Consider the following 20,545-nt stretch of genomic DNA (forward strand, 5'->3'; position numbering starts at 1 on the left):
TCTTCAATTGATAGCTAGATCATTGTTAATGAGGACAAAATTGCTTGTTTTAATATAGGGGCATGCTATTTTGCATGCAACAGCATTGGTGCGCATAAGGCTAACTGGTTATCATGAATTCTCTCCATTACAGTTGGTTTTTGGTCATGAGCCAAATATTTCCCATCTTAGAATTTTTTGGATGCGCGGTATACGTTTCGATTGCCCCACCGCTACACACAAAGATAGGTCCCCAAAGAAGGTTGGGGTGTATGTTGGGTATGAATCTCCTTCTATTATCAAATATTTGGAACCTATAACAGGAGATATATTTACGACAAGGTTTGTTGATTGTCATTTTGATGAATCAGTATACCCAACATTAGGGGGAGAACATAAGCAGTTGAAAAAAAAGATAGATTGGAATTCATTTTCTCTATCTCATTTAGATCCTCGATCAAATCAATGTGAGCAAGAGGTTAAAAAGATGGTTTATTTGCAAAATGTTGCAAATCAACTGCCAGATGCATTTACTAACCTTCCAAGGGTTACTAAATCTTATATTCCATCTGTAAATGCTCCAGTTCAATTTGATGTCCCGGTAGGATAAATTGTTAAAGCAAATGAGTCTAAATCACTTTTAAAACGTGGTAGGACAATTGGTTCAAAGGATAAAAATCCTTGAAAAAGAAAAGGAACAAATGATCATGCAGATCATACCATGGAGGAAATTGCTTAAGAAGAGCTCTGAGACATAACAAATGATAAGACCACAAATAAGGTCCAAATAACTGAAAATAATGAGAATGAAGAAATTTCAATAAGTTATGTCTCAACGAGAAAAAGGTGGAGTCGAAATAGTATTGTGGTAGACAATATTTTTGCTTATAATGCTGTTGTTGAAATAATGCAACAAGGTGAGGATTTTGAACCAAAATCTGTCAATGAATGTAGACAGAGAAATGATTGGCCAAAATGGAAGGAAGCAATTCAAGCGGAATTGACTTCACTTGAAAAACATGAAGTTTTTGGACCAATAGTCCGAACACCTGAAGGTGTCAAGCCAGTGGGGTACAAATGGGTTTTTGTGCGAAAACGAAATGAAAAAAGGTGAAATCGTAAGATATAGAGCACGACTTGTGGCACAAGGTTTTTCGCAAAGGCCTGGCATTGATTATGTGGAGACATATTCTCCTGTGGTGGATGCAATTACCTTCAGATATCTAATAAATCTGGCAGTTCATGAAAAGCTTGAAATGCATCTAATGGATGTTATCACAGCCTATTTAAATGGCTCATTAGACCACGATATTTTCATGAAAGTTCCTGAAGCATATAAAAATTCGCAAGAAAATTGTTCGATAAGGCTTCAGAAATCCTTATATGGATTGAAATAATCAGGGAAAATGTGGTATAATCGTCTTAGCCAATTTTTACAGAAATGACCCTATTTGTCCTTGTGTTTTTATAAAAAGGTCTGGATCTGATTTTGTTATAATAGATATGTATGTTGATGATTGAACTATCATTGGCACTCCTAAAGAGCTTTTAAAAGCTGTTGAGTGTTTAACGAAAGAATTTGAAATGAAGATCTTGGTAAGACAAAATTTTATCTTTGGCCTTACAGATTGAGCATTTGAAAAATGGAATATTTGTCCATCAATTAGCATACACAGAAAAGGTTTAAAGCGTATTTACATGGATAAATCACATCCATTGAGTACCCCCGATGGTTGTGAGATCGCTTGACATACATAAGGATCCATTTCGGCCTCAAGAAAATGATGAAGAGCTTCTTAGCAATGAAAGTCCATATCTTAGTGCCATTGGGGGGCTTATGTATATTGCTAATAATACCAACCAGATATCTATTTTGCAGTAAGTTTATTGGCAAGATTCAGCTCGTCCCCAACAAAGAGACATTGGAATGGAGTCAAACATATATTCAGATATCTTCAGGGAACCATTGATATGGGATTATTTTATTCTAATAAATTCAAGTCAAAAATGATAGGTTATGCAGATGCTGGATATTTGTCTGATCCACATAAAGCTCGATCTCAGACAGGCTATTTATTTGCATATGCAAGCACAACTATATCTTGGCGTTCAATAAAGCAAATATTAGCTGCTACTTCTTCAAATCATACAGAAATAATAGCCATCCATAAAGCAAGTCGGGAATGTGTTTGGTTGAGATCAATGACTCAGCATATTAAAAAAATGTGTGGTTTTTCTATGGAAAAAGATATTCCAACTACATTGTACGAAGACAATGTCGCATGTATAGCTCAGCTGAAAGGAGGATATATTAAAAGAGATAGAACAAAACAGATTTCACCAAAATTCTTTTTCACTCATGATCTTGAGAAGAAAGGTGAAATAAATCTTCAACAAATTCGCTCAGTTGATAATTTAGCGGATATGTTCACTAAAGCATTACCAACCTCAACATTTGAAAAGTTGGTATTCAAGATTGGAATGCGTCATCTCCAAGAAATTAAATGATGTTCGCAACAGGGGGAGTAAACTACGCGTTGCACTTTTTTTCCCTTGACCTAGGTTTTATCCCAATGGATTTTCCTGGCAAGGTTTTTAAAGTGGCAGCAAACAAAGAGTATTACAAGATATGTGTACTCTTTTGTCCTACACTAAGATTTTTTCCCCACATGGATTTTTCTTAGTAAGGTTTTAACAAGGCATATTATCTATCAATGGCCATCCAAGGGGGAGTGTTGTAAATCATTTTGGTGGTTAAATGGATGACCATAACTCCTTGGTTAATTTCCCTCCTTTATGAGTAGTAATGTTGTTGATAATGTGATCAAATGGATGACCATAAATCCTAGGTTAATTTCATCCTTTATTGGTAGTAATGTTGTTGATAATATGGTTAATTGGATGACCATAACTCCTAGGTTTATTTTCTCCTTAATGGGTAGTAATTCTCAAGGTTTAATGTAATGTTTATGACACCCTTTGGTATTCCTCAATGTAATCCTATAAATAGTGGTGTTGAGAATAATGTTGAATACACTTGAAAGAAAGAAAGTTAGTTTATATTGTTCCTCTTGTCTTATATTCTTCTTCTCTTCCTCTTTATATTGTTCTTTTGTTCTCAAGTTTTACAAAATAATAGTCTTTTTCGTCAAATTCTCCAAAATTCTATTTATTTCAAATTTGTTTTGATACACGTACATTGCACATGAATGTCAAATTATGTAGAAAAAATACTTTACCACTTCAAATATAAGGGTATTTAAATACACCTTAACAACTTTCAAGTGAATTTAATCTCACTCTAGCACTACAATACTAGACTCACAATGGAAAGTGAATTACACACGTGTCTCGTTAGAGCCACATTAGTTGCACATCAACCCTACATCAGAGCCACGTAAAAAATAATAGTTATTTTTTTTTCTTTTTATTATTATTGAAAGATATTTTTTTGCCCCACAATTATAAAACATCAAACAATGAATCACCCAAAATTCAAGAAAATTGCATCAAAATTTACTTTTAATGTAGGCACAAACCTTGTTGATAAAAGATGTGGAGCTTGAGGGTATAGCTAAAGATGTCATCATTAAAAGGGATTAGCTTCAATTTTTGGTTGCCATTTTTGAAAAAAATTAGCTTCAATTTTACTTTTGACTGCCATTGTTGAAGGAAATTAACTTCAATTTGGGAACAATAATGATAAAGCTAAGTTCGATGATCTTCAGTTTTGTATAAGAAAAAAGAAAAATTAAAATTAAAAAATAATAATGAGGATGAGATGAGAAAAGGGTGGGAGGGCAAGCTGATACATTTTTGTTTCATTTCAACAAGTTTGGGAGCCTAAATTCAAACTTTATAGTGAGAATTCAATAATAGCAGCTAACAGGGCAAGCTGATACATTTTTGTTTCATTTCAACAAGTTTGGAGGCCTAAATTCAAACTTTATAGTGAGAATTCAATAATAGCAGCCTACAGGGCAAGCTGCTACATTTTTGTTTCATTTCAACAAGTTTGGGGCCTAAAATTCAAACTTTATAGTGAGAGTTCAATAATAGCAGCCAGCAGGGCAAGCTGATACATTTTAAATAATTAATTGTTTATGTTTGGTTAATCGATTAAAATTTTTTTTCTTAAATAACAGAACATTAATTTGCATTTAATCAAGATTCCAAAAGTATTAAAGGTAATTCTTCTTTCAGCTTATGATAAATCAATTTATGTTACTGCTTAAAAAGAGGTATGAAAAAATACCTCGGGGGCTAGTTTGCATATGGCTCGAGTAATTTCACAGAATATCATGTAACTCTGTCCACTAAGGCTATGACAAATGGGAAGAAATCACCTAGTATTTTGACTAATATAAGACGGACATTTAAATTTTCATAGCAGCATGTATGAGTATTGTAATATGGACATAAAAGTCTCCTATATATTTTTTCATTCAAATTTACATATAAATGCAGATGCATAAAATGACTTCCCTTGCTTGTGAATTCATGGCAAAGTAAGCATCAGTTAGATAGAAAGAACTTGTTAAGCAGCCTATCCCAGTATTCAGCCAATATACCGCCAATTCTTGCATCTGTCTGTTCATCCCACGGGAATGGTTTTGTTCGTTGAGTTGCTTCAAGAAGTTCATCCATTGAAATCTCCCCTTTTGATCTGCCCAGGGGAGCTGGTTTTTCGTATTCAGGACAGTAATCCTGTAAAAGACACCAATCGCAGGAATTAAAAACTCAACGCTTTTCTAACAGTAACACTGAAAAGTTAAGAGGCTACTACTTACCAGATCAGCATGCATTTTCTTGACAAATGTTTTAAAGGTTCTGAAGTTCCTGCTTTGAAGGAGTTTTTCAGATAATCGAAGGTAAGTCAGCCCAGCCATTTTTAGTTTTGGTGGACCGTTTTTGTTGATACCATTTGGCCTAGCGTTGAGAAGGATTTGGTTGTAGGCATAGCCGTCATATCTTGCAAGTGCATTCTCACCTGCTACATCAATGTTCTCTTTCCAGCCAACACTCAAAACCTGTACATAATCAGGTAAAGTCTTGGTTAATAGCAGTCCTTAGCTAGTTGTTCGCGAAAAAATGTTGTCTTTCCTCTGTAAAATTAGGTCTCTCAGAACTGGTACTCCCTCCGTCCCAGTTTAAGTGGTCTTACTTTCCTTTTTGATCTGTCCCAAAACGAGCGTCTCTTTCTATATTTAGTAAGCTTTCCAATTCCAACATTCTACATGGCAAGATTAAGACCGCAAGATTTTAAGGACTACACACATGCATCTTTAATTTAAGACCACAAGATTTAGTGTCTCCCCTTTCATAAACTTAGTGCACAGTTAAACTAGGACACTTAAATTGGGACGGAGGGAGTATAACGTTAAGTCACAGTTTGTCCAAGATCTATTCTGGATGTTAAAGTGGCATAAAACATGCAACTCTCTTTTCTAACCTGTTGAACTAGCTCTTGAGGGCCAGACTTAGCATAAGCTGGATGTTCTGAATTCCTCATCTCAAGGCACGTGAAATTAAAGGTACCATAGTGCCTCGATAACATCCTTGCTATTGGTCTATAACCATCTCGATCATCCAAATTATAAAATCCTGCTGTTAGCTCTGCAGCATGGCTGGCATCTTTGTACCACCAGTGAATTCCAGCTACCTGCTCGAGCAAAATTGACAGAAGGGAAAATTCTGTTAACTTGTGCTGTCAAAACTCGAAAGGGATCAATAATGCCAAGACTAAAGAATTTCCAGGTGGATGAAGACTTGCTTTAGCTGATAGCTTCACTTTGCATCCCAGGAAAGCTTTGTTTGCTTCATCAAGGATCTGATCTCCGTGAAGCAGTAGCTTGCTAGAGTACCAGGTCAAGAAAAACTTCCCTTTCTCGGTAAGGTATGTGCCATTTGGTCCAAAGAATCCTGTTTCGGCGGGTACATTATTATATGTTCCTGCATCATCTGGAAGATCACACTCTGAGTGGCCTGCCTTTGTTGCTGCCTCCTTGAAATCTGTTCTCATGTACTTGTCATAGCACTACAGCATTGAGAGCCCATTTGGATTAGCGGATTATAAGGATAAAACAGTAAATATTTTGGTCAAACTAAAATTGTTTATAAGCTGAAAAAACATAAGTTGGGGGAGACCAACTTATAAGCACTTTGAGTATTTGCCAAACGCATAAAAATAATGCTTATAAGCCAGTCTGACCAGTTTATAAGCTTAGACTTATAAGCTTAGACAAACACCCTCGAAAGTAGCAAAATGAATAAGAAGTTAAGAATCTTGAGTCACAAAGTGGTTGATCTTTAAGTAGCAGCTTGAGCCAAGTCTGACCTGAAATTCTCCAATGCCGGGGAATTTCCATCCTTGAGACTGAGTGTACGACGGATATCTAAGCTCACCGGCAGGACCAAGTCCTACCTCTATGTCTACTATGCTTCCAGCTTCCAAGAAATCAGACATGTTCTCTCTAAAACTCCTCATGTAGTCGCTGTAAATCTAAATGCATCAGGATAAGTAGAGCCTAAGCTCATAAAACAATACGTCTATCCGTATCTGAGCATAAGAGTTGGATTGATCCTTCTGAGAATTACCTGGATAGCAGTTCGACCTTCAAACAGAGGTTGGTTATCCACAGCAAGTGAGAGGCATTCCTTGTTCCTTGTACCAGTCCGATTAGTATAGAAAATATCAGGGTTGTTTTCTCCGATAGCTAGTACCCATTTGGGTATAGGAATGAAAACATCGTCTCCTATATTGCCACCACATTGATGGAATGACATAATAGCTTGTATTTTGAGGCCAATCTTTTGAACAAGTTGGAACAAACTCCTATACGCAGACCAATCATATAGCCCGGGGCCATTGGACTCTACAATTCCCCACCAGACATCCACCATGATCCCATCAACACCAGCTTCTCTCAGCTCCTTGAACTGCTTCTCACACTTACCTTGGTCCCAAAAAACATTGTCAATTGAAATGACATCTAACTGTTTGTCACCAGCAGAAAAGAAGAAACGGAAAATGTTAAAACTAGCATCTGCATCAATGTAGTTTCATGATCAATGACAAGGTTTATGACTTACTGGAAGCATTACATAAACAGGCACATAGTTAGCTAAAGGGACACTACTCAATGTTGGACCCATAACCTGCATAAAAAGAGAAACTCAGAGAATTTATTCTTCTATGAAATATCAAATTCTCTAAAGACAATGTAGATGTTGCAGGTTGGTATTCTATCTCCGTTCTGTTTTGTGAACTATATGCATAATTGTTTCTCTACCTCACTGGATATCTTCAGAAAGATTGGCCTAGTCAAAATATCTACTTGCCCACAATGGACTATCTAGGAATTACTATCAAACAGAAATTACTCCAAATAAAGATTAGATTAAGAAAACATAACAATAAACCCCTCGACGATGACAGAACATCTTCAAACTGCAAAGCCACCATTGAAGGAAAGTGTTTTACTATTGATAATGCTACTCCTAAATTACCAAAAGCTATCAGTTTCTTAAACAACTACCATAGACACATATCATAGGGGTAGACGATCAGTGCCAAAAATCATTCAACGCGCACATAAATCACTTCTCATTCACAGTCTCTGCACAAAACAGACACACAACAACAACGTACCCAGTCTAATCCCACAAGTAGGGTCTGGAAAGATAGAGTATACATACCTTACCCCTACCTTGTCAAGATAGCTAGACTGACTATTTCCAATAGATCCTCGACTCAAAACAGGTACAAAAACAATGAAGAAAAGAGAAGTAGCAACAACAAATAATATAACAATCAAATCAAAGAAAACAACATGTAATACTAGATCGAAGAGTAAAATAATAAGAAAGCAATAATAACAAAACATAGAAGGTAAACATATCCTCACACAGGTGTGTCGTGTGCTGTCAAATCACCTCTCCACAAAACAGGCACACAAAATACTCAAAATTGAAAGAACAGAGGAAAAAATATTACCTTTGTTGCTTCTGGTGCAATGGCTCGAGTAATTCCAGTCTTTCGATTACAAGAAAATGTAATATTTTGCCGGAGAAGTTGTTTTCTTGCCAGATTAAATTTCTTAGTCATGACAACAGATAATTCTTGGTGTGGAAATCCCATTACCTCAGGCAAAACACCTAAATTTGAAGTTCCAACGCTAGCCATGCTGATATTCATCTAAAATATCAACAAAATTCCTCCTGTTTCTGGCTTAAAAATTCAGAACAATATTAATTTATAGCATTGCAAAAGAAAAATGTTAAAAATATCTAGTGTAAAGACATTCATCACACAGAATCAAATAATCCTTATGGAACACTTTTTTGTGGACTGCAATGTTTTTCTATGTGTGGATCCTAAAATTTGATTTTGAAAAAAAATGGATTCTTCTAGTTCTAGCTATTACCACAAAAACATTGAAAACGAAACAACTGTAGCATAGAGTTCCGTTTCATGCACGTACATACATTTTTTTTTTGGCATCAAATCGTATTCGAAATGATTTAATTTAATTTAGCTTCGAGTTAAATACGAAAGGAAAAATATGACAATTAATTTAAAACGGACGGAAGGAGTAGGCACGTACATCTTTTTCATCAAATCGTGTTCTTTTTGCTTTGTGTCGTTTTCCTAGTAGCCCTTTTTTCAGCTTTTGCACCAATTATGTTCACATGAATTGTAGAGTGATCAGAGTATTTTATATAAAAATAAAATAAATTTCTTTCTGTTCAAATTTTGCATTTCAAAAATAAATAAATATCAAAAGTAGATTTTCGACTATTGCTACTCTGTCATCTTTTAACAACACGTGCTAGCAGGACATTTTATTAGCTAAACCAGTATACAAGCAACTAATGTACATACTCAATTGACTCAAACTCAAGCTATAATATATATATATATACTTCACAAGTTTTTTTTTAAGGTATGAAAGGGGAAATTTTCAAAATTATACCAAGTTTTTTTTATGTATAAAAAAAGGGAATTTTTCAAAATTATACGTTTAGGAATTGATACATACATATAACTCTTAGATTAAATTGATGACAAGTTTTAGCTAAATAGAGTAATCATTTAGCAAATGAAAGTCTTAAAAGAATTGGCAATTAATTGTGATAAGATATATTTTGCACAAATATAGGAGAGGAATTCCTATTCACACTCATCTTTCTTCAAAAAAAAATTTAAAAAATAATAAAAGATATTTATCATCTCTGTTCTGACTTCCAACCATTTCTCCTTAAAATTAGCAAAAGGTTATTTGGAATTACCTCTCTCCTTAAAATTAGCCAAAGATATTTGATTATGACTATTCTTTCTTTCTATTCCTACGTAGTCCACTATCTACAAATTATTTTGCATTATTATCTTTCTAATTTTACATAGGTATATATTTGCATTGGATACATTTGTATTCATTAATAAATTGGTATACATTTGTTTGTATTAGGTATCTTTCAATTTTTATGTAGGTATACATTAATCTGTATTCACCTACCAAAATTTGTATATATTTGTTTAGATCAAAAATTGGTATTTATTGATAGACATTGGTTTGTATTGATCTAATAAATAGATATACATTTGTTTGTATTAGTATCTTTCTAATTTTATGTAGGTATACATTAATCTGTATTCACCTACCAAATTTGTATATATTTGTTTAGATCAAAATTGGTATTTATTGATAGACATTGGTTTGTATTGATCTAATAAATAGATATACATTTGTTTGTATTACAACTTTAGAATGCAAACAACAAAATTCATTTACAAATTTAGATAATTTTACATTGTTATATATTAGTTTGTATTCATTAAAAAATTGTATACACTTGTTTGAGAAAAAAATAATATTCATCAAATTCAATCAATGAAATTCAATATTTTATAAAATTGTCATAAATATATTAATTAATTAAGGAAAGAAAAATGGATAAATAGGGCCAACAAACACACTTTCTAGTTGTTGGTCATATGTATCATCCTCAGCAGATCCAACATAGATGAGTTTCAATTCCAAATCTGCATGCACTTTAAGGCAAACAGAAACTAAGTAAAATATTTGATGTGATTTGAATTACTTATTGTGAAGAGTCAACTGATGTAATTAATCTCTAATAGAAATATTTTAGGGAAGAAAATAGAAATTTTAAAACTTGAAAGTCGGAGAAAAAAGAGAGGAAAAAAGAGCGAGAGTTGAAAAAATACTATGATAAAAAAAGCTGCACTATTCAAGAAACAAAACATGGCTATTGAGTGACAAAATAAATATAAAAAACTTTATTTGCCAAAAAAATAAAAATAGGCTATTTATCACCAATTTAAGGTATAAGTTGTCATATGTTGTGCCAATTTTTCATTTTTTAAATAAGATATGATAATTAAAAAATATATATGAATCCAATTTAAAAGTTGAACCAAGTAATATACAACGTAAAAATCTTATTGAAAAATGTGTATTTAAGGGTTGAACCTGGGGCGAACATTTGGGCCGTTTGGATTAAATGTGGAAAATTTGGTTTGGATATTCGCTTTTTTGGATTGAAGAAATTATAATACAAAAAGTCTGAATTGGATTGGATGTTTTATGTTCGTTTTGGATCAATCGGTATGGACAGATTGGATTTTTATTTTGACTTGGAGCATTTAAGGCTGGCTATAATAATTAACAACCACAATTCACCTGATAGTTTGCTCCTTAAAATGTATAACTTTCTATAGTTAATAAGGATTGGGGTCACCCTGTCGTCCATACATGTAATTTTATATTGGACTTAATACTATAATGACAATCATTTTTATGTATTCTGATTCTACACTAACTGTAGCATATATAATTAATAGGTCTTCTTTACATAAATATACCATCGATAAAAAAAATCAGTTAAATAATCACATGTATACGTAGTATATATGTAACATATCTATATTGTACAAATAGTGTATATGCTATATAATTATGTATCGGAAATGTATATATATTCATATACATTGTTATACAATAATATTTATATATTGCAGCAGTTCATCTTTCTCATTGAGCACTTGTGTTGAATATTTTGTTTTCAATCCAAACCAACTCGAATCTTCTCTAAATAGTCCAAATTTTTAGATATGAATCGCTCTTGATGTTTTAAGTCTCTTTTTATATTATTCACTCGAAATTGCTCACCTTTGCGATAGGTCAAGATTTAAAATTTGAGCTTCAAAACTTTTAATAACGGATTTCAGTGAACATCAACTCAAAATCGTCCTCTAAACAGATTAGATATGAACTCCTTTTAATATTTTAATTCTTTTGATATAATATTTATTTAGAATAATTTGTATTTACGGTAAATCAAATTTTAAAATTTGAACTTAAAACTCTTCTATAATAATAAAGCATGGCTAAATTATTTTTTTAAGTTATAAAGGTAACTTTTAGATTATAACTATTTAAAAAGAGATACTAATTGACAAACAAGTGAGTTGGTGCCACGCTTTCAACTTGTGATGTGGCAAACTGCAGCAGGACTCCCGTGAATCATACAAAAATACAAGGTGAAAAATGAAAAGTCAATAGAGATGAAGGGGGAAAAAGAGAAGAAATGGGGGCATTTTTGTTAGTTTATGGAAATATTAAGGATGTTGATGTAAATTAAGAGGTCAATGAAGAAAAAAACCAAAAGGCACTGGCATTGCCAGCTTCATTTAAGGGTGACATGGCAGGCAATACTGGTAGGCTCGTTTTCCCAAATATCCTCCTACTAACACCTCCACATTTATTCGCACCTACGCATGCATGGAAGAAAAAAATGAGATAAATGAATTGTATTAGTGATTTTAATTATAAGTTTCGAGTTTTATTTGAGAGCTTTTTATTTTATGGGTCTGGTAATGAATTCAAATTAATTAGAATTTTGAAGAATATATCAAGCACGGAATGAGAAATAGAAAAGATTATTCATTGTTGATCACATTTCTAGTACTTCTTCCAATTTAATTCAGTCTATTTCATAAAAAATGTCTTCTTCTTTTTTTCAACCTTTTATTCTTAACTTTTCAAATGACATATTTACGATCATAATATTTTGACATTTTGGCACATTTGAAATATCTTTAGTTTATAATCATATAATTTAAAAAAAAAATATTACTTAAATTTTATATTAAATTAAAATAAGATAAACAAATTGAGACAAGATGCGAAACTAGTATCGATCCAACTGTCCAAGTTACTACTCCCTATGTCCTTAATTACTTGTCCACTTTTGAATTGACACACCTATTAAGAAAACAATTATTGACATAGTGAGTTTACCATTTTATCCCTATTAATTATGAAGTTCATGAATTAAAAACTTAAGATTTTCAAAAAGTTCTACCTTTTTCAAAGTAATTAATTGAGGATATAATAGGTAAAAATATTTTATCCTTTCTTAATTTGTCAAAATAAATAAATAATTAAAAACAACTAAAAATGAAAAAGTGGACAAAGAACAAAAATATCAATCGTAAGAAGTAAAACATGGGGAAAGACAGTCTGCATTGGAGTATGGGCATTAATAGACTTAGATATGAGTGGAGCCTATGGAAGAGGTTGAGTTTAAGGCTGTCAACAATGGGTGAGATTTTTATTTGTTTAATAATGGTTGAGGGTTGAAATTTGTGAAAAGTAACTATAGCCAATATGCAATTTTTTGAACTTTTCTTCTTCTTTTCCTTGTATGGGTTGGGTTGGATTGGGGCCTTGGTTAGGCGTGGGTGGGTAGTGAGGTGTAGTTGTGAAAGCATGAGTAAGACATGGGGCACATGTACATCTTCTACCTCATCTTAATCAAAGGTTTTTAAAATAGAAATTTATTAAGAAGGGATTAGGATCAGTGTTATAAAAGACTTTATTGGGAGTCATTTCAGAGTGGGCTCTAGCAAAATCCCCTCAAATTATCATATTTTATTTAACTATTTGAAAGTAATTTTATTCTTATTTATGATGGAGTGATGTTTTTATTATAATACAAATAAGTTTTATTGATTATTTTCTTTTAGGGGTTAAATTGTATAGTATGATAATAATATATTTTTAGAAATAATGATTTTTTTACTATTAGAAAGTTTATATATTAGATTATTTGTACTTATATAATCATGTTAGAAATTTTATTTTCTATGAGTTTTTTTAATCATGTTTGTGATTATTTCCAATTGATGTGTTTTTGTAATTTTTTATTATTATATTATTATACTATATTATAAATTAAAATTTTAAAGATTCATAAGACTTAATACCCCATATCTCGAGACTTACACCTCATCATATGCTAAGTAAAATGCTCTGCCTCACATCTAACTTTTAACACTGATTAAGATATGTACTCACTGTCTGTATCTATATCTAATTAGAGAAGTGAGAAGCCATTATGGTGAAATGTTTAATTTTCACTACTTCTATATGTCAACTATCTTCAGTCAAAATTAAAATTATATATAATGGTATGGTAGTGCATTAAACTAATCATATCTCTTTCTAAAAAAATCAATTTAGAGATCCTCGCCCTCTCTCCTTAACAAAATTAATATCTCAAAAGGTCACTCAACTTTAAGAATTCATTGAACTTTATTTGGTAAAAAAGAATATCATATATTTAATTAATAATAAATTTAGTTGAATGATTTTATTGATACAAACACCTAAGTTGAATGATTTTATTGCTACAAATAAAATTTAATGCCTTCACTAGATAAATTCTCAAAGTTGAGTGACATTTTGTGATATTAACTCCTCCTTAACGAGATTGGGAATAAACTAATACTCAACCATCTTAAAATAAGTATCATTAATTTAAAAAAATGTCCCCAAAATATTTTTACTGTATAAATTCAAGACAAGAAATAAAAAAAATTAATTATACAATTCTCAAAAAACATCTAATAATAAAGATAACTGAAGAGAATTTTGTCCTAATTAAGAACAGTTGATGAAGACAAAAAGTTCCGAAATTGACCAAGAAAGATCAGCCCGACTTTTTTCTATCGGTATCCGATTATTCTCATACCAACTAACATTCACTTCATTGGCCTAACAACTAATTATTAAGTGAAATGTAACAATCAAAACAAAACCAACATTAAACAATGATTTCTCCCCTAATTGGTATCACATGCCATACTGCCACCTTTACCTCTTAATTTGATGGGTTTAATTTTAAAACTTTTTAGTATTAAACTCACTTTATTTTTTAAAATTATAATTCAAATCTAAGTCGTTTGGACTCATTAATACTGGTGCTAGATCCTTCAAGAAAATGCATTGTTAGGTGCACATAGGGAACGAAAGTATGATAAATCAACACTACACTTGAAGGGTTAGGCGTACACAATCCTATTGTATTTCCGAAATTACTTCTTGCACTTATAAATCGACATTTCATTTGCATCCCAAGTGCTCACAGCTCACTCAAAATGTAGTCCAAATTGGTCCCAACTATCAAAAAAATTATGACAAGAAGGAAAAGAAAGAAGTATAGAGTAGTATAAACAACATACAAAAAGTGAAAAAAGCCAAAGGAACAGACCCTCTCTGTTTCACCTGCCAACAGATTGAAAAAGCAGAACTAAAAGTTACAATACTACTAATAACAGCCTAGCTTAGCTCATATACACAACAACAACTACTCAGTTACTCATCATTTTCTTTAGCCAAACCCAGAAAAGTGAAAAAAAGAGAAGAAAATGTGTTATGTGGGGAAGGCAACCAAGATCTTCATCTTCATTGTCACTGTTCTAGTTGTTACTGGTCTTATATTGGGATTTGGGTTACTTAGGCATCACAATCAAAAGGGGGAAAACAAATGTTCTGGTGATTCTTGTGACCAAAATCAGTACCAAAGCCCCATCGTTTACCCACCACCTACCACCTCCACTAACACCAATAACCCAATTTCACCATTGCCAATTTCTACTCCTTCACAACCTAATACTCCAAATCCTAACTTAACCCCACCACCACCACCACCACCAGATAATCCGACCCCTGAAACTCCTAATTTAACACCACCGCCGCCTCCAGACACCGTGGTCTCTACTCCGCCGCCGCTTCCGCCGCCAGCTGTCTCATTAACTCCGCCGCCAACATTGAGCCCTCCCAGCCCCGTGACGGTGTCGCCAGGTCCAGTGCAATCTTAAATTTTTCTGATCTTCTCATCTGTTACCCTTAATTTCGATTAACATTTTAGTGTTTTGTAAAGAAAAATTTGGCATCACGCTGCTACTGGTTTTTGGTAGCAGATTTGATTTTTTTTGCAGACAGTTTTGTCCTCCATTGTAATTTTTAGTATGAATCTGATTCTTGCTTATTCTGCTAAGCCATTGAACAATTTTCTTACATTAACAAAGATTATAATTTTTCTTATTCTAATTGGGGAAAAGAGAAAAATTGGGGATGACAAAAATAGTATTCTTTTTATGGAATTGAATTTGGGGTTAGCATTGGTTTTCTTCATTCGATTACTTCACAAAATTATTCTATAAATTCCTGGGAGAAAATTTTAGTAACTCTATTGTTTGACTATCAAAACATTTACTATTGATTCTCCACCTTATAATTTTTTTTAAAAAAAATGATCAAGTGGTTTTGTGTGGATGGTTTTTATTTGGACTAATAATTATGATAATCAAGAAGAATTAGAAGAGGTCAATCTCAATATTAATCAAATTAAATAGAGGAGCAAAGGGTCGTAATAATCAAACTCAAAAGGATGATATGGTTCATGCCTTCATGGAAAATTGTACTCCAAGAAATATTAATTTTTTTAAAAAAACGAAAATGTGGATGTATTTTCCTCAAAATGATGACCAAAAAACAAAAAGATTTAAATCAAAATGTGATGAGTTGGTTGATGGTCCTTTAATTGGATTTAAGTACAAACAGTTGAATGCCAAAGTTGAGAATCCAATGAAAGTGTCTTCTATTTAGTGAATCAATTTTTTTCCTTGCCACAAAATTTCTTTTGCATCTCCAACATCCCTTTTCATCTCTATCCTCAACTATTTTTGTTTTGAAAATTTAGGCACATACTATCATATTTTTTTCGCGAAAAAGTAAATGAACGAATTATATTGAATTTGGATGAACTAAAAATGGATTGGACTCCAATTCATGCATATGAATATGAGGTTGGAACTAGAATTTAGTGGATGGTTTATTTCTAGAATAGTAAACATTCACACTAACTAATTATTTCATAACAAGAAACTTTTTTATTAAGAGCATGTTTGGCATTGTTGTTGGGAGGCTACAAAAACTTATTTTGAGAGAAAAAAAGTACTTTTGTTGAAAAATTAAGTGTTTGGCAAATCAGTAAAAGTGTTTTTAAATGGAAGCAAAAACAGTTTTTCTGCTGTTGGAAAAAGCTAAAAATTTCTGCTTTTTTAAAGAAAAGCATAAACAAAAATTATTTTTCTCAAGACTAAAATATCTTTTTTCATATATACATATTTATCAATATATTTCTTAAATAGCATATTTCATAAATTTGGTCAAATTTCATTTAAGATTTTATTGTTTTTATATAATAAATCTTATAATTTATTTTACGTTTATATATTATTATTTTATATGTTATATATTATTTTGTAAAATTAAATAAAAGGTAACAACAATATTTTTACAAGATTAGAAAAAAGAAAAAAATAACAATTAAAGATTTCGGCCTCCCAAAAAGGTATAATATTTATTGAAATTTTAAACATGTAAATTTTAATTTAAAAAATAAAAATTTAATTAAATTTTTTATAATAGATATTTAAAATAGTTTCTCTATAAAATAACTTTAATATTAGAAGTACATTAATAATTGTCTTTTTTGTAATTTGACTCTTAAAAACATTTTTTCAAAAAAGATTAGTCAAACACAAATTGCTTTTTTCGAAAGCACTTTTCTAAAGAAGTCATTTTTAAAAAGTCATTTTTAAAAAAAAATTCAAAGATTCATTTTTAAAAAGTGTTTCAAAAAATTAAGATATTTTTAGTAGCAATGTCAATCAGACTCTAAGTAATAGATTGTTTAAGGTAATTTTATTTTTCGATACAGGCTAATTTGGTGCTTCAACTTTTGAAGGATATACTAATAAACTATCTTTACATTTAGGGGCTTTCCATTTTTCTTTTGCAAATTTTTTTTATAAAAAAATGTCGTCTACAAAATACTGCAAAATTAGGCGGTAGAAACGGAAAAATACTAAGGGTCATTTGATAGTGTATAATGTATTTATATAATGTATAACTATGTATCAGATATATATATATATATATTCATATATGTTTTTATACGATATCTATACCTTGCATTTCAATCCCAATCAACTCAAATCTCCTCTAATTAAATTGTCCCAAATTTTAAATATGAGCTCATCTCGATGTTTCAAATCTTTTGATGTCTATTCACTCGAAATGGTTCATGTTTGCGTCAAGTCAAACTTAAAATTGAGCTATGCAGAATCTCTAATGGCTAATCGAGTCTTTCAATTCCAACTAACTTAAATCTCCTCTAGACAGTTCCAAATTTTAAATATGAGCTCCCCTTAGTATATCAAATCTTTTGATATATTTAAATTTTAAAATCAAATTCTGAAGAAATTATAATAGATAAAAGCACCGAACAAGCATGAAGAGAAGGAGAAGCATGCGCGGGAGAAGAAGAAAACAAGAGAAGAGGAAGTGAGAAGTAGTGCAAAGATGCACTTTGCCTGCAATTAAGGGTGTATGAAATTAAACCAAAAATCGAATTAAACCACAAATTGAGTTAAACCAAAAAAAAATTTGACTAATGATTTGATTCGACTTGGTTTGGTATTGAAAATGAAATCCGATTATACTTGAATTGGTTTGGTTTTAACTAAAAAAAAGTTAACCAGAGACCAAACCAACCCGACATTATATATAAAATTTTTAAAATTTATTTTATACATAAAAGTATTTACTTTGGTGTAGTTTCTAAATATTACTCATACGTTTTCATAATTTTTATCTTTTAACATATTTTTTCAAGTTTTTTTTAGAGTTAGAATTTTGAATGATCCTATAAAGGTTATTATAGTTTATAGATATTAGTAACTCTAATAAAGTTCAATACTAATGCTAACAAAATAAATTAATTCAACACTAAGAATGACAATAATGTTGAATAAATTTTACATTGGTTTAGACATTTAAAATACATAACCTAATTTTAATTATTTTTTAATGTTTAATCATGTAATTAATACTTATTAGACTTATTTTAGCATGATTTAGTACTTCTAAATTGTGATCATTCTAATTATGACTTATCAATTTGCAATATTTATTTTATTTGATTTCATTATTATTTTTTATGAAATATTTTAGTGGCATCACTCAACTCATATTTTGTGTTATTTTCTTAAGAAACACCTTAGATAGTTGTATTTTGGTTTGACTAAAAAAATATTTGGAGGTATATATTTGTATGAATATTTTAACGGAAAAATCCAAAACCCTCCAAAAAAATCGAGGTTTATTAGTTTGGTTTGATTTAAAAATTTGACACAAATGGTTCGGTTTAGTATTTGAAAAACCCGAACCAACCCGAGGTTGAAAAAACCCAAGTTTTATTAGTTTAGTTTGGTTTATAAATTTAAAAATTGATATAAATAATTTGGTTTGATAGTTGAATACCTCGAATCAATCCGATCATGTACACCCCTACCTGCAATAACAAAGATGAGTGGTCATTTTTAATGATAAACACACATTATAATTTTGGACAAGAAATTTTGATCCAATAAATATTTATCTAATTGATAAATTTACAATTAGAGAGGGAAGGTGAAAGAACAAAAAAATTAATTTCACATTCTTAAGATAATCTATTAAATGTATATTTGTAGTGTAGAAGATAAACGTAATTCGAAAATTGAATAGATCAAAATAAATAATATACAAAGAGTTTTCAAGTAAAATAGTGTTCAATTTTAAAGAGTAATTTGGTTATTTGATTATTTCTTTTGGGGCTTTTCACTTATAACTATGTGATGATATGATCACATTAGGAATGTCATAAATTTTCTTTCCAAGATTTTAAATTTGTAGTTAAATGATTGTAAAATTTTGTCTAATATTTAAAATTTTGAATTAAAGTACTTAGAATTTATTATCTATAAATAACGTCTTTTAACAAGAGCCAACGATTTATATTGCAAAAAAATGACTAATATTTTATTAAGTTAAAGCAATCTTTGTTAAGTTATATAATAAGAGGACTTTTTCGCATAACTATAAATACGTACTAATGACTAACTATATAATTTACTATCAATACTATAGATTGTGTCTACCCAACATGATTAGTCGAACTAAATTTTAGAGATACCAATTAGCATTCAAGATAAATTAATGGTTTCAGAAAAACTTTCTTTATCGATGTGTTTATATGTTAATTTAATTCCTAAAAAAGTTGAATGAGGTATCGTTTTTGTTAGTTTTTTTGTGCAGAATATGGATCTTCAAACATGATTCTTATTAGATATGTTTTTCTTTTTAACAGAATTTTGCACATGTGTATAAAATTGACCGGTAACGAATTCATCAGCCATTGCTGATATGAACCGAAAAGAAAAGCATCGAAAAAAAAAGAATTTAATATCAACACGGGCAGGTTACAAACAACTGTGTAGCAGAAAAAATATCATTTCAGTTTCATAAATTATTTAAAACAATATATAAACCCTACAGGTCTTAAATAAAATTAAAGTAACTTATATTTTATATCTTTTGTGGTTTTTATTATGTTTGCTTAGTTTTTGAAAGTCTATTTCCTTTGCAATATCTTTAATGAAACTTGGGTAGTATTTGAGTTCTTTCTCATCTTCGATTCAACTCCTTCTTTTAACCCCCTACAAAAAATTATCTTTTGTCCTCATTATCTCGTCAATATATTTCAAACCTTTCAGAACTTATCTTTTGTGCTAGTTAACTCATCGATAACCCAACGTTTCAAAACTTATCTTTTGTCCTAATTGTCTCATTGAGATTTTAACATTCAAAACTTATTTTTTGGCCTAAATTACCCTATTGAGATTTCAACATTCGAAATTTATCTTTTGTCCTAGTTATATTATACGGGATTAATTTTTTTAAAGGTCACTCAATTTTGAAAAATTATTTAGAGATTTTTTTTAATAAAATCACTCAACTTAGAGATTTTTTTTAATAAAATCACTCAACTTACAGATTTTCTTTAATAAAATTACTCAACCAAATTTATTATTAAAAAAATAAATTAAATTTTATGTCATGTAAACATAGACCCACAAATAAAACAAAATTAAAGAAGACTCGTATTTTAAACCCAACCCACCAACAATTTCACAATTCTCAAAATTATAAATTTGGAAATTAATTTTATGTCATGTAAACATGGACCCCACAAATAAAACAAAATTAAAGAAGACTCATATCTTAAACCCAACCCACCAACAATTTCACACTTCTCAAAATTATAAATTTAGAAATTCCTGGGTTTTTGTAATACGCTTTAAATT

At 30.8% G+C, this 20,545-nt stretch overlaps 2 protein-coding genes across 2 annotated transcripts; one reads left to right on the plus strand and one right to left on the minus strand.

Annotated features, from left to right (window-relative positions):
* Positions 1-4,251: 4,251 nt before the first annotated feature.
* On the minus strand, positions 4,252-8,433 carry LOC102584563 (beta-amylase-like). Its single transcript, XM_006360516.2, has 8 exons — positions 7,976-8,433; positions 7,072-7,137; positions 6,577-6,975; positions 6,317-6,481; positions 5,753-6,016; positions 5,432-5,641; positions 4,770-5,009; positions 4,252-4,686 (listed from the first exon to the last, which is right to left on the minus strand). The coding sequence occupies exons 1-8, from the start codon at positions 8,174-8,176 to the stop codon at positions 4,495-4,497; spliced, it is 1,737 nt and encodes a 578-aa protein (XP_006360578.1). The 5' UTR covers positions 8,177-8,433; the 3' UTR covers positions 4,252-4,494.
* A 6,283-nt stretch (positions 8,434-14,716) lies between these two features.
* LOC107063252 (leucine-rich repeat extensin-like protein 3) lies at positions 14,717-15,169 on the plus strand. The gene has a single exon (XM_015314879.1). It carries the CDS (start codon positions 14,717-14,719, stop codon positions 15,167-15,169), a length of 453 nt encoding a protein of 150 aa, XP_015170365.1.
* The last annotated feature ends 5,376 nt before the right edge of the window (positions 15,170-20,545 follow it).

Source organism: Solanum tuberosum, unplaced genomic scaffold, assembly GCF_000226075.1.
Source record: "Solanum tuberosum cultivar DM 1-3 516 R44 unplaced genomic scaffold, SolTub_3.0 scf00313, whole genome shotgun sequence".
In the NCBI taxonomy this organism is placed as follows: Eukaryota; Viridiplantae; Streptophyta; class Magnoliopsida; order Solanales; family Solanaceae; genus Solanum; species Solanum tuberosum.

Bases quoted from the DNA above. Each gene is read 5' to 3' on its own strand.
- LOC107063252 (XM_015314879.1), top strand. From the start codon at position 14,717: ATGTGTTATGTGGGGAAGGCAACCAAGATCTTCATCTTCATTGTCACT.
- LOC102584563 (XM_006360516.2), bottom strand. From the start codon at position 8,176: ATGAATATCAGCATGGCTAGCGTTGGAACTTCAAATTTAGGTGTTTTG. The intron at 6,017-6,316 runs GTCAGACTTGGC...TCAATGCTGTAG, and splicing joins CCGGCATTGGAGAATTTCAG to TGCTATGACAAGTACATGAG. The intron at 4,687-4,769 runs GTAAGTAGTAGC...TGTCTTTTACAG, and splicing joins AGAAAATGCATGCTGATCTG to GATTACTGTCCTGAATACGA.